This window comes from Paroedura picta, chromosome 10, assembly GCF_049243985.1.
Source record: "Paroedura picta isolate Pp20150507F chromosome 10, Ppicta_v3.0, whole genome shotgun sequence".
Classification (NCBI taxonomy): domain Eukaryota; kingdom Metazoa; phylum Chordata; class Lepidosauria; order Squamata; family Gekkonidae; genus Paroedura; species Paroedura picta.
In genome coordinates, this window is record NC_135378.1 from 23558826 (window position 1) to 23572377 (window position 13552).

Here is a 13552-nt window from a genome sequence, read left to right on the forward strand (position 1 = left end):
TTAGAGGCCAGGGTGAAGAATTTATATGGGCCTACGGTGGTGAACGTAGAGCCTCTTGTGGCGCAGAGTGGTAAGGCAGCAGACATACAGTCTGAAAGCTCTGCTCATGAGGTTGGGAGTTCAATCCCAGCAGCTGGCACAAGGTTGACTCAGTCTTCCATCCTTCTGAGGTTGGTAAAATGAGTACCCAGCTTGCTGTGGGGTAAATGGTAATGACTGGGGAAGGCACTGGCAAACCACCCCGTATTGAGTCTGCCATGAAAATGCTAGAGGGCGTCACCCCAAGGGTCAGACGTGACTCGGTGCTTGCACAGGGGATACCTTTACCTTTACCTTTATGGTGGTGAGCAGGCATCTAGGAATTCTGCACAAATTATTTTTGTACACATTTCTCCCCAGCTTTTCGAGTTCTCATTGATCTGGAGCCAAGATGTTAGCAACTAGCAGCAGTTAAATTTATCTGTGCAAATTGAGTACAGCAAGATGTGCCTGCATATTTTGCCAAAATTTCCATTCCTTCATTTAATCTTATTTTTCCCACCTCTAAATTACCATTCCTATCTTTACATCATCAGTTTTCAATCCCTTCATTTCATCTTTATTTTTTCCTATATCTGCGTTACCGATGTGTCACAAAACAGCCGATGGTCTTGTAGGCTTCAAGAAATGATGTAATTGAGGAGAATATGGTTGGGAAGCATGCCCATCAGAAGCCCCACCCTTTCCCACCCCCTCCAGGCACATCATTGGCTATTTTGAGAGGTGTAGGTGGATTGACATGGCCATATATGGTCATATCACCTGATACATGTTTAATGAATTTAAAAATATATATAAAAGTCAACTCTCACCTATCCAGGAAACCGATGACTGAATAAACTACAGGGTTTCACAAGACCATAGTTGAGAAAGACCAGTGTATGGTTTCATTTCAGAGTGTTGGGTTGAGGCATTTCATCAATGCACAGGAATACACATACCCATCAGGAAAACATTGCACAGAAGGAATCTTGCTTAAGTCAGGTGTACGATGGCATTGGTGTTTGGTGTAAACTGGTCTGTTTTACCCATTTACATGGGGGTTTCAGAAGGGGCTGGGGAAGTACAAATGAAATACAGGAGCAGAGAACTATGGTAAGTTGCACATACTGCCATTCTAAAATTAATTTTAGATATTCTCCTTGTTAATTTGCCCCCTCCCCACAATACGTTGGCCTGAAGGGAACAGCAACTAGAAGAAGAAGAAGAAGAAGAAGAAGAAGAAGAAGAAGAAGAAGAAGAAGAAGAAGAAGAAGAAGAAGAAGAGTTGGTTCTCATATGCTGCTTTTCTCTGCCCAAAGGAGTCTCAAAGAAGGTTACAGTCACCTTCCCTTTCCTCTCCCCACAACAGACACCCTGTGAGGTGGGTGAGGCTGAGAGAGCCCTGATATTCCTGCTCAGTCAGAACAGCTTTATCAGCGTCACAGTGAGCCCATGGTCACCCAGCTGGCTGCATGTGGGGAAGTGCAGAATCGAACCCGGCATGCCAGATTAGAAGTCCGCACTCCTAACCACTACACCAAACTGGCTCCTTACTAATACACTGCTCTCTGCTTGTGGAGGAAAAAGGCATCAAAAAGTTTTGCACTGATAAATAAAAAAACTCTGAATCAGGGAAGAACAGAGTGCTATGAAGAACAACAATTCCCAGGCAACAAAAGGATGAATGGGACTGGAGCGAAACCTAATTTTTAATGAGCAATTCACTAGCATTAATCCATCACGAGATCTGCAGTGGGAGTACCTAATTCAGAAGGCAGGGAGAAGAAAGTGAACAGAAGTTGGCACTCATTCCATGCAGCTGATAACCCTGGGCATTTTGTCCCATCTGCCATATCGACGAAGGGAAGTGTATGTGCTCTGAGCACAGATGGAGGGTTCCCTTTTGAACACTCAAGCGATTCCCCTGCTTGCAGAAGAGGATGGGGAAGCCCCTGCATGTGCATCAGAACATTGGGTCATGACCTGTAGCCACAACACTGAGTCATTACATCTGTTGGCTCAGCCGGTGACCTTAATCATATAGAACTGGGGAACTGTAGCATGAAATGTTTAGGAAACACCATTATCCTGATTTGCCGGAGAAGGCAACAGATTATATAAAAGAGTCTAAATGTAGATAAACTTAGAACTGAAAATATGCGTGTAATTATGCATCCTGTATAGAGTTGCCAGGTCCTCTCTCCTGGTGGGAGATGGAAGGGTAGGGCTGCCATATTCAGGTAGAGAAAACTCCTAAAGATTTCAGAGTGGAGTCTAAGAAGATCGAGGACCTTTGTGGGGTACAATGCCATACAGTGTACCCTCAGAAGCAACCATTTTCTCCAGTGGAATTAATCTCTGTAGTCTGGAGATGAGCTGTAATTCCATGGGACCCTCAGGTCCCACCTGGAGGCTGATAGCCCTAATACAGTAATGAACCAAAGCACACCATCAAAACAATTAAAAACATTAGAACAGCAATTAAGGAGGAGGGATCACTGAGGGAATGCGAAATAAAACAACAACAAAAAGTCTTTCACCTGCTGGTGGAAGATGGCATCAGAAAGAGACAGCTGATTCTCCCTGAGGAGGGAGTCCAGAGGTTTAGTGCCACAACCAAGAAGGCCCTTTCTTGGGTTGCCATCTGCCTAATCTCACAAGATGGGTGTCTGTGTGTCCCAAAGTAAGGCCTCAAAAACTGAGCGTAGTGGTGGGGTAGCAGGTTTATATTCTGCCCCCCCCCCAAAAGTGGCCTATGTTAGTCTCCTCTCTTCTATTTTGTCTTCATTACATCCCTGGGGAGAAGGTTCCACTGAGAATGGGGGATTGGCCCAAAGTCACCTAGTGAACTTGCATGGCAGAGTAGGAGGTTTGAACCTGAGTCACCCAGATCCTGTTTTGACAATCTAACTACCACAACATTCTGTCTCTGTCTCTGTTGTAATATCCACAGCCACAGGGGTATTTCTCAGTGTGGGGTTAGGCATTTTCCCCACATTGCCTGAACCTTTTAGAAACTGAGGACTACAAACTGACCTATTTGCTGGCCCCGACTATAGATAGTTAGTTCCTTTGGACTGTCCATGGATTGTCCATTAATGTTATTCTGCAAAGGTCTATATAAGCTTTGTCAATAAATGAATATATTTTTCATACCCAGGTCCAGCCAATCGAGCCATCGATACTTTCAATGTTAAAAATGAAGCAAGACTTGTATCATTCGGTAGTCTCTGCCAGCCCACTGGTGCGTCTGCAGCATCCACCAGCCCAGACGTACAACCAATCCGTCACGGTTATTTTACCCTGTCCGCCAAACCCAGAAAAAAAGAGGGAAGGAGAAGAGGCAGACCAGGGCAGAGCAACGAGCGCTTCTGTAAACCGGGTTACAAGCATGCATCATTTTCGGTGAGAAAGAATCATTTCTATCCGACTGAACACTATGTATCATCTCTATTCCTCGCCCAGATTTGCAGACATTGTTTCTGAGGGCAGAACTCCTTGTTCTGCCTGACACAGGGCTACTGCCCAAACCAGAAAACTGCCCAGTTGTATCCCCCACGCTCAATTCACATGAGACGTTTTCTGTTCAAAGCCTTATATCAGGGTTGGCCAAACTGTGACTCTCCAGTTGTCCATGAACTACAATTCCCATGAGCTCCTGCCAGCACCGATGGGGATTGTTGTTCCTGGATATTTGGAGAGCCACAGTTTGGCCACCCCTCCCTTATATGTTTCATTGCCCTCCTTTGGAAGGAAAACATGTGAGAAGAAGCTACATGGGATACGGGGGAGGGGGTGTTATAGAGTTCCAGCAAAACACACCTGTCCTTACAGACACAAGAACCCCTGACACAACCACCCATCGTGCTCTGGGATGCTGACAAACCTTCAAGCAAAACTCTTGGTCATCATTAGCATAGTTTTTTTTTTAATGTTATGCTGATGGGAGGCTACATTAGGCTAGCACTGGTCATGTTTGGACTAGATGACCCATGAGGTCCCTTCCAACTCTATGATTCTATGATGTGTTTGCACTTTGTGGTTTTAAGGGCCGTATCCCAGCTTGGTTATTCAAGTTTGTTTGTTTTGTAGCTCCAAGAATCCCGGACAGCATATTGCTAGTGGGAGAAGCTGAGCAGCTGTATTTTATTCTCAGCCGCATCCACCCGACCAGATGCTCCTAAGTCTTTTTCATCTTTTTCGTCTTGTCCATATCTTGTGATTATCATCTAGGGCAATGAGCGCCTCCCCGAGAAAACAAGGGGAGCCCCTCAACGAATCCTTGAAATTACTGGGGTACAGAAGCAAAGAAGAGGAATGGTCTCTGCTGGAAGAAGTCGCCGTGCGGAACGCGCGGAGCGGCCTTGTGTCATTTGAATTGAACGAGCCTTTAGAAAGGTGCGACTATGTTTGACGGATGACCTCAAGTAGGTATAAAGGTCCTGTTTGGACAGACAGGCCACTAGGAAGTTATTCGTTCTACAGTCAGTCAGTACTGCAAAGAAATGTTCAGGGAGCTTTTGAGATGGGTATCTTGAGATGCAGGAGCCCCATAAGGACTCCTGGATGAGATCAGATATCTGAATTATGCTTCAGGTATTTCAGATAAAAAGTGTGTGTGTGTGTGGGGGGGGGAGTGCAAATCATCCATTCCTGTTTTCTCACTTTTTGAACATTTTTAAGCAGCTCTGAATCAATGCTGCTATATTTAGGGCAGGTTCATAAATACAGGTGCATCACATCATCAGCTGAATGAACGCTTTCAGAAATCTTTTGATTGAACATTGGGCGAGGGCTCAGAAACTCCTTGCATCAAACTGCTCATCCCTTTACAGCGATCATGTCTGGAATTTTCCTCAATGAAAAATATGTCACACATACAGAAAGCTAGCATTTCAGGGTATAGCCTACCCTTCTTCCTTGCTTTCTACTTTTCTAGATGCAAGGAGTTTTTAAATGAATCACGTAACATGGGGAACATTCAGCTTTGCATACAAAGATACTTTAATATTCCAGGAAGAATTTTTAATCATACCACTCAAATAGATGTCACTGCTTGAAGCTTAAGTTAACAGCACAACATCTGTATGTGGACTGGCTCATACAGCTTGTGCGACCCTGAAGTGTTTATAGGCCGGACATGATTTTCTTGGCAACATGACATAGATTCAACATTCACACATAGGACACACAATGAAGCTTTGTTACCAAAGGTGGAATATGATTCCTGCCCCCTTTCTATACTTTCATGCAGCTTTATTGTCGTCCGCCAGTCCTCTGCTACGGACAAGGCACATCTGGCACACTTAGTTCAGCACCTGGAGAAGAACACCCACAGCACCATGGCAAACGTGGTCTTATATCAGAACAAAGAAGATCCTTACAAGATCATCATCTTGCTGGTGCCATCCAAGGACCTGAACCCAGAGCTGCAGAGTCTGAGGGTAGAAGGGTACTCGGGGCCCCCTGAGCCCTCTCAGCAATTCAGACTCAAAGAAGGCGAACAGGTTCACTTTAGATTCAGTGGAAACATTTTTGCTTCAGGTGTGTGGATTATTATTTATTTTTATTTGTTTTGGTTCTGTTTTGTTGGTCATCAAATCACAGCTGACCGTAAAGTTTTCAAGGCAAGACATCCTAGATATCCTTGGGGGTTTCTCAGGGTTACTGGAAGAGAAGGCTCAGAAAGAATGGGGCATATGCCACTGCCTCCCTTGCCTCATTCCAGGGTAGGCCAGGTTGGTAGGCCACCTGCCTCAACTCACACAGGTTTGGGGTAGGCTTAGCAGGGCCACTTGCTTCCCCTCACACAGCTCTCGGGTGGGAGAGGGGCCACCAAACTCCTTCCTCTGCCTCACCTTATGTTGGGGCTGGGTGAGGCAGGTGCCATCTGCCTTGGCTCATGCAGAGCTTGATAAAAAGGTAAAGGTATCCCCTGTGCAAGCACCGAGTCATGTCTGACCCTTGGGGTGACGCCCTCTAGCGTTTTCATGGCAGACTCAATACGGGGTGGTTTGCCAGTGCCTTCCCCAGTCATGACCGTTTACCCCCCAGCAAGCTGGGTACTCATTTTACCGACCTCGGAAGGATGGAAGGCTGAGTCAACCTTGAGCCGGCTGCTGGGATTGAACTCCCAGCCTCATAGGCAAAGCTTTCAGACAGCTGCCTTACCACTCTGCGCCACAAGAGGCTCTTGATAGAGCTTGATAGAGCCAGGTAGAACTCCAGTGCCACTCCTCCCCTTCTTACCATGGGGCCCAGGTGGGCCACCTGCCTCGGTTTCTCATGGAATGGTTACTGTCGAATGGTAGAAAGCAACCCAGACTGGGTGAGTCATGCAAACTGAGAGTTATCAAGTTCCTGGGTGGTTGCTTCAGTCCTCTTTCAAGGGCCAGAACAGGCCTGGAAAAGGCCCTGTTCCCCACCTCCACCATGGCCCCTTCTCCTGACAGAAACCAAGCCTAATGGCAGCCACTGAAGACATCCACTTCTTCAAACTATATATGCTCATTTTCGTTGTCTTTAAAAAAAAAATAAGACAAAGTTTTCTTTTTTAGATTTTAATTGTTTTTGTTTTGCAAACCTGAGATGTTTTTCAGATTTGTAGAAAGCTCTGTCTTGTTCCTTTACATCTCCAGTGCCTGGACTAAAGACTCCTCAGATTCCACCAAATTGAGAATTAGAATATATAAGCGAGGGTCAATGATACTCGTGGGGAGATCCCTTCACCCTCTAATAACCATTATTTTTTTTTATTGGGGCCCAACATGGGTCCCAACCTCAACCACTAAGCACACTGAGGCTTATTTCCCCCACAACAAAATGCGTATGGTGAGCCCCCGCTTGGCTCCCTACCTCGACTTTGCACCTAACAACAAACTGAGATAATGTCTATGACATAATGTATTGTCAAGCTTGTGTCAAATTCTCAATATGTAGACTTGCTGGTTGAAGTGAGTGTCTTTATTGAAGAAAATAGTGGACAGAGAGCAAGGTGGCTGCTTGCTCAAACTGAAGAACCAAGCTAGCAAGCAAACTATTAACTGTCTCTAAATTCCCTTCCTCCCTATTTGAAACTGGACATTCTGGATGAGATGCCAGGTGTGGACCATGTTACCATTCAAAAAGCCCACACAAAAGCTTAGAAACTACAAAAGGTAAAGGTATCCCCCGTGAAAGCACCGGGTCATGTCTGACCCTTGGGGTGATGCCCTCTAGTGTTTTCATGGCAGACTCAAAACGGGCTGGTTTGCCATTCCCTTTCCCAGTCGTTACCGTTTACCCCCCAGCAAGCTGGGTACTCATTTTACCGACCTCAGAAGGAGGGAAGGCTGAGTCAACCTTGAGCTGGCTGCTGGGATTGAACTCCCAGCCTCATGGGCAGAGCTTTCAGACAGCATGTCTGCTGCCTTAAACCTCTGCGCCACAGCTACAAAGACATTCCTAAAAGATACATCATGGCTAACAAGGTGAAAACAATTTTATATTCCCAGGAGATGTGTGAGAAAGAGACCTTGGCTCTTAAAGCAATTAAAAAAAAACTACTGCACAATTCATGCAGGGCATAAACAGGTCATGGGAACAACCCATGGCAAGAACATGAGAATAGATGAACAGGTAATCAGCGAACAGGGTCTTGACATGTATATGAAGTGCTTGCATAAATGTACAATAATGAGAAGGGTATTATTATTATTATTCCTTTCTTTTTCCTTTATGGTACTCTTTGGCTGTAAGACTTAAGCTATTATATCTTATCATAGCAGTGTATTAATTTTAATTTTATGTTGAGTTGCCAGGAGATAGGATGCCAATCGTCGGATAGTATCTGGGTCCATACCCCAAAACTGAAGATTGATCTCGATTTACATTTATAAGCTCATTCTTCCCCAATAGTGGTTTAATCCATCTTTCTTTTCATTGACATTGGAGCATTTGAAAACTAAGTGAGCTAGTTACCTATGTTACAAAAACAACTCTGTTACAAAAATTTCTGGGGTCAAGATAGCATTTTATCTGGCGGCCAAAAAATATCTTGATATTGGGGTGGAGTCATAGATTTTAAATATGTGTGTAATATAGCAAGAGGGTTGAGTCTGTTATGTGCCAAAGAACATTATATGTCCATTATATGCCAAAGAACATAACCCCCATGGAACTTCTAAAATCCAATCTGAATAATTTCTTTTTTTCTTCCCGAAACTGGAGAAAAGCCAAGTTGGTTCAGTCTCTGGTCGATCAAGTTTTTCCAGTTGCTTGAAAAGGGATCATCTTTTACTCTGAGCAGGAGTTTAGATCTGTTATTGAAGAGAATCTTGATTCTAAGTCTAGCATATAGCCAAGCTGCTGATTCCAATGAATTGTGATTCTTATTTAATTATGTTATTTATTTATTAGCTTTTTAGATTGCCCTCCCAGCAAACTGGCTCAGAGAAGTGTACAAAAATTATATAAAATGCAAAATTAAAACAGATCAAATTAAGTTTTAAAATTAATTTACATAAATAACAGCAGGGTAAAACAGCAGCAATACTTCCATGGGGTGTCTATTATAATTGTTGGAATTCTTCCCAAATTCAGGCTGTTCCAGGAGTGAATTGACACATAAATAGATGGACAGAAGGGTGGGTGGGGCCGCAAATTGGTAGGTAGATAGGAGTTAACTTTGGCCCCAACCAAAATTATTATTGTTATTATATTGTTACCACTCGTACTAATAATCATAATAGCAGCAGCAGCAACAATGATCTAGGTAAATCAGTGCTTGTGTTGGGATAAACTAGATTTATTTGGCTTTCATTCAATTATTCCCAGTAGTTCTAACCTAGCTGGGTTCTTCGAGGTATGATTTCCGGTGTCTCCGTCAGTGATTTTTCCAAGAAGAACTCACACTGGTGAGCTCTTGTTTCCACTCACCATTTTTGGGATGGAGTTGCAATGGAAGTTAAGAAATCTGGAACATGGGTGCTTCGCCATCTCCTTGGTGGCCATGTCACTTTTTTGCATTCCATATTCTACAGATGATGGGATGGAATTTGGAAAAACCTACACTCTCACTTTCCATGTGCAAAGGAAGCCGAGGCTTGCCCTTCAAATCAAGGAAGTGGATGAATACGGCAACTTCAGCTCACCTCATTTCAAGGGAACAGTCTTGTGTTATAAAGTGAACAAAGAAGTCATAGTCAAGAACTTAGATCAACCGATTCTCCCCCAAGACTACCAGCACCAGGATCCTGTTTGCAAGTTGGCTTTAACCTTGCCGAAGGTGTGCTTCAGAAGTTAGTGCTTGACTTGCAGCCTGTAATATTGTATAATAGTTGGGTATGCGATTAAAGTAAAGGGGAGGGGGTGTTCCTAGCAACTGGACAGTATTCAAGCCATGGCGATACCCTTCATATTATATCCTTACTGGTTGGGCACCTGACACCACTATTGGAGAGTGACCTGCAGATCAAGGCCAGCTGTTCCTTGGAACTCTCCAAGGTTATGAGCAAAACCAGGAATTTGATAGGGAAGAAGAGTTGTTTTTTTTATACCCCACTTTTCACTACCTGAAGGAGTCCCAAAGTGGTTTACAAATACCTTTCTTATCCTCTCCCCATGACAGATATCCTGTGAGGTAGGTAGGGCTGAGAGAACTCTGAGAGAATTGCTCAGCAAGAACAGCTCTAAGAGAACTGTGACTGCCCCAAGGTCACCCAGCTGGCTGTATGTGGAGGAATGGGGAATCTAACCTAGTTCTCCAGCTTTGACACTGCCCCTCTTATCCATGACACCAAGCTGTCTGTGGGCCAAGATTTAAGGGAAATGCTGTAGCTCAATATATAATATTTTTATTTATTTACTTTATATATACATTTACTTTATATATACATATATGTCATATATTTGATATCACACTTTTTAATCTATCAAGATACAGTATTACCAGGCCCTTAAATTTGGATTTCTTGAACCTTCTGGTTCTTAATTCAATACTTGGGTTAAGTTTTTTTCTTCCTGCCTTCCTTTGTTTTTTGCTGCCAATTTTCAGCTTGCCATAATTAGTGAGTGAATGACTGGTGGTAGACCTGGGAACATACAAAACATTGGGTCACACTTTACTACATTCCATGGCGGGAGGAATCTCTTATCCTTCATGCTTTCCGAGTTCAACCCTGAATATTATTTGATTGGATTTTCCCTCCCTTGGGAATAAATAATGAATTTCTTTTCTTGGATAGAAAGAGAAGATCATCAGCCGTCCACAAAGTACAAAAGGGATCCCAAAGGATCCATCAGGTAAGAGATTTTTTTTGTTAGGAGGGGGAGGCTGCATGTTTACCCAGAAGCAAGTGGTTTTGATAGGGCTGCCAGCTGCAGATTGGGAAATACCTGGAGATTTTGGGGGTTGAACCTGGGAAGTGCAGAGTTTGAGGAGGGGTGGGACATCAGCAGGGCATGATACCGCAGAGTTCAAGCTCCAAAGCACCCATTTTCTCCTGGAGAACTGATCTTGGGCCTACCTATTAGGCAGTCCTACCTATTGAGTTCAGTGAGATTTCATTCCCAGTACATGTGCTTAGGACTGCAGTGTCAGGCCAGAACTAAGTGTTGACTTAGACAACTTGTCTGTATGAAGCTCAGCAGCTGCCATTCCTGTATCCCACTGTGGCATCGGGAATAAGAACTGTGGCTTGGAGGGACGGGGCTAGTCTTTTCCCCATCCATTCCAGTTCTCTGGAGTTGCCCTCTGCCCAAGTGCTTTCCCCTCTGCTGAGCTTTGGCAGCACTCATCAAGATGGAGGGCTATGTATATTAATTTAAAAGGATCATAGTATTTATATACTAGCTTCAAAGCCCGTTCCTAAGAACAGGTCTAGAAAGGGTCCCCTCCCCTTGCCCCTGGCCAGACATCTTAACGTGGCTTTGGGCTGCAGCTCGCAGCCGGATCAAATGGGGTGGGCACGGGCTGGGCAGCTTGTTAGCAGGCCCGGGACAGAGCTCCTTAGCAGGCAGTCAGCAGCCCTCATAAGCAGGCCTAGCCTAGCAGGCCAAGAGGCCCTCGTTAGCAGGCCCTCCACCAGGACTCTTTGCCCAGAGCCCTCTCCCCTTACCTGCTGCTGGCTCCAGGAGCTGCAGGGACAGGGCCAAAGCTTTGCTTTGCTGGCTGCACCCTGATTGGCCCTCTTCCAACTTGGACAGCTGGACACGTTCCACCCCCCAGGCTGTTTCACAAATATATAAAGGAACCATGGATAAGGATATAACACTATAGCCCTTTTAAATGCGGTTTGTCATTATTCTTAAAAATAGAAAGATCAGGATCTTTATGAGTTAATATTTTGACTAACAGAGGCATTGTGGAGCAGCTTACTCCGCTGGCTGTCAGGAGAGCTGTCGGAAGATAATGCTTCGTCCCTCGCGCTCTTCCTTCCTCTCCACCGAAGCACCCTTCAGTTTATTAAACTGAAGTGCCCCGATAATCTCACGGAGCAGATCTACGAGGTCCTGTGCTTCTGGAAAAGGAACCTGCCGAGATCGGCTGACAAGCTCCGACTCCTCACTCGCTATCTCTGCAAAAGTGGCAGAAGCGATCTTGCCAAAGGTCTCCGGTTCAGCTGGGAGAATCAAGTCTTCCCAAGGAACACTCATTGGCAGCAGAGCTACATCTGAGGGTGTCAGTATAAATCTGATTTCTTCATTAGAAATGAACAATCGATATAATTCTTTTGTTTCCCGTCTTCTGCTGTTCCTTAATGACAGGTTCTTTGCTGTAATTAACATTTCTTATAATTATATGTCTGAAGGCTTTGTCATTGCTTTGGTGGTTCATGTCTCTGCCAGGCCCATAGCTAGTAATTTTGTGAGGGGGTAGCCTAGGAGGGGGAGGGGGAGACGATAAGTCACTGTGAACCAGAAGTATCGCTAAATACTAGGGGTCTGATGTGTTTTGAAACATGAGAGAATCTAACAGAGTTTTGACACGTTCAAGAGCTTCCTAGCCACCACAAGAACTTCATGCTATTCTCTGGCCTGAACCATGAAAGGTGGGAGAAAGCTGAGTCTCGGAACAATGGGATAGAATGCTGTCTGCACATTTGCACTTATATCTCTGAATGTAAAGGGCCCACAACTTCATTTTGTTAGAAGCTAAAGTTTCAGGACAGTTCCTGAGAATAGGGTTGCCAGTCCCAGTTGGGGGTAGAGGCTCTCCTGGTTTGGAGGACACCCCCCCCCCAATTTCAGGGCTCTAAGGAACTGGGGGAACTTACCACAAGTGGAGAAAAAAGAAGCAGGAAGTAACTGCGATATCGCTATGTCACCCAGAAGTAACATAGGTATGTTGATGACATTGGTGGTGACACTCTGGTAGAAGAGCTAAGCAAGTATGAGTCTGGATCAATATCAAGATGGATGGCCTCCATCTTGAGGTTGCTGATGAAAGAAGAAAAATGCTGTAGCACATAAGCAATACATTGACTCAATACCTTTGCACATGTATCCTGGTAACTGCAGTTGACAATAACTCTCTTTAAAATCTCCCAGAGGAACATCCACATTGCTTGTATGAGATCTACAATTTGTATGGGATATCTAGACACTTACCAATATTTGAATTCAGTATCACCTTAAATACCAACAAGGTTTTCAGATACCTGGCCGAGGGATGTTTTACTCTTCAACGTTTATGCCTTGGGAAAAATGTTGATCTTTAAGATGCTACTAGACTCACGTCTTGTTCTTCTACTTCATTCTCACGTGGCTACCCACCTGCAACTGTCCTACACCAAGAAGATAGATTCAGGTGGGTAGCCATGTTGGTCTGAAGCAGCAGAACAAAATTTGAGTCCAGTGGCACTTTTAAGGCCCACCAAGTTTTATTCAAGGTGTGATCTTTCGTGTGCATGCACACTTTCTCAGACAATGAAATAGGAATCATCAGAGTACAGATATAAGTAGAGAGTAAATCAGGAAAAATTTAGTAAACAGCATTGCGAAGGTATCAAACCCATATGTAGCATAATGAAGATGTTTACCACAATCAAAAGCCTTGTGAGGATAAAGGGCAGCAAAGACTCACCGCAGATGCTGGTTGACACTGCGGAGGACTGACTGGAGGCAGGCACGACTTCCCCAGCAGCCCTGGCACACTGCATGCTTGCAGCGCGCAGAACGTAAACGGAGAGGCGGGACCGCGGTGCCTATAAAGGTGCCACGTGTGCGAGTTCCAGCCTCTTCTCCAGGATGCCACGTAACAGCTTCCCACTCTCCCACCCTATGTCAGTGTTTGAGGTGGATGTTCTCTGTTAATATTTCGTCACAGTTGCGGATTCGCATGGGATGGAGCCTGTTGTCAGGGAGTCCGGTGTGCAATCAGACTCCCTGGAGTTCGGGACCTCTGTAAGAGATGGCATGAAAACGAGCGTGGCTTACCCAGCTGGGAGGCCAAGGGCTCATTTTGCCAGGCAACCTGGGGACAACCAAATGAGGTGTACGCCCATTGGCTCCCCCGTGTAGGTCGCTTCCCGTAGGGCGGACTTTAGTAGGC

General features: G+C 44.8%; 1 protein-coding gene across 1 annotated transcript in view; it reads left to right on the forward strand.

The window, feature by feature from the left end:
- DTHD1 (death domain containing 1) overlaps positions 1-11806 on the forward strand; it is a 29475-nt gene extending 17669 nt beyond the window's left edge. Inside the window, exons 5-10 of the mRNA XM_077301657.1 lie at positions 3182-3426; positions 4255-4419; positions 5276-5565; positions 9042-9286; positions 10245-10302; positions 11357-11806. Coding sequence (XP_077157772.1) covers positions 3182-3426; positions 4255-4419; positions 5276-5565; positions 9042-9286; positions 10245-10302; positions 11357-11676 — 1323 coding nt within the window. The 3' untranslated portion in view covers positions 11677-11806. The remainder of the gene's footprint in view (positions 1-3181; positions 3427-4254; positions 4420-5275; positions 5566-9041; positions 9287-10244; positions 10303-11356) is intronic.
- The last annotated feature ends 1746 nt before the right edge of the window (positions 11807-13552 follow it).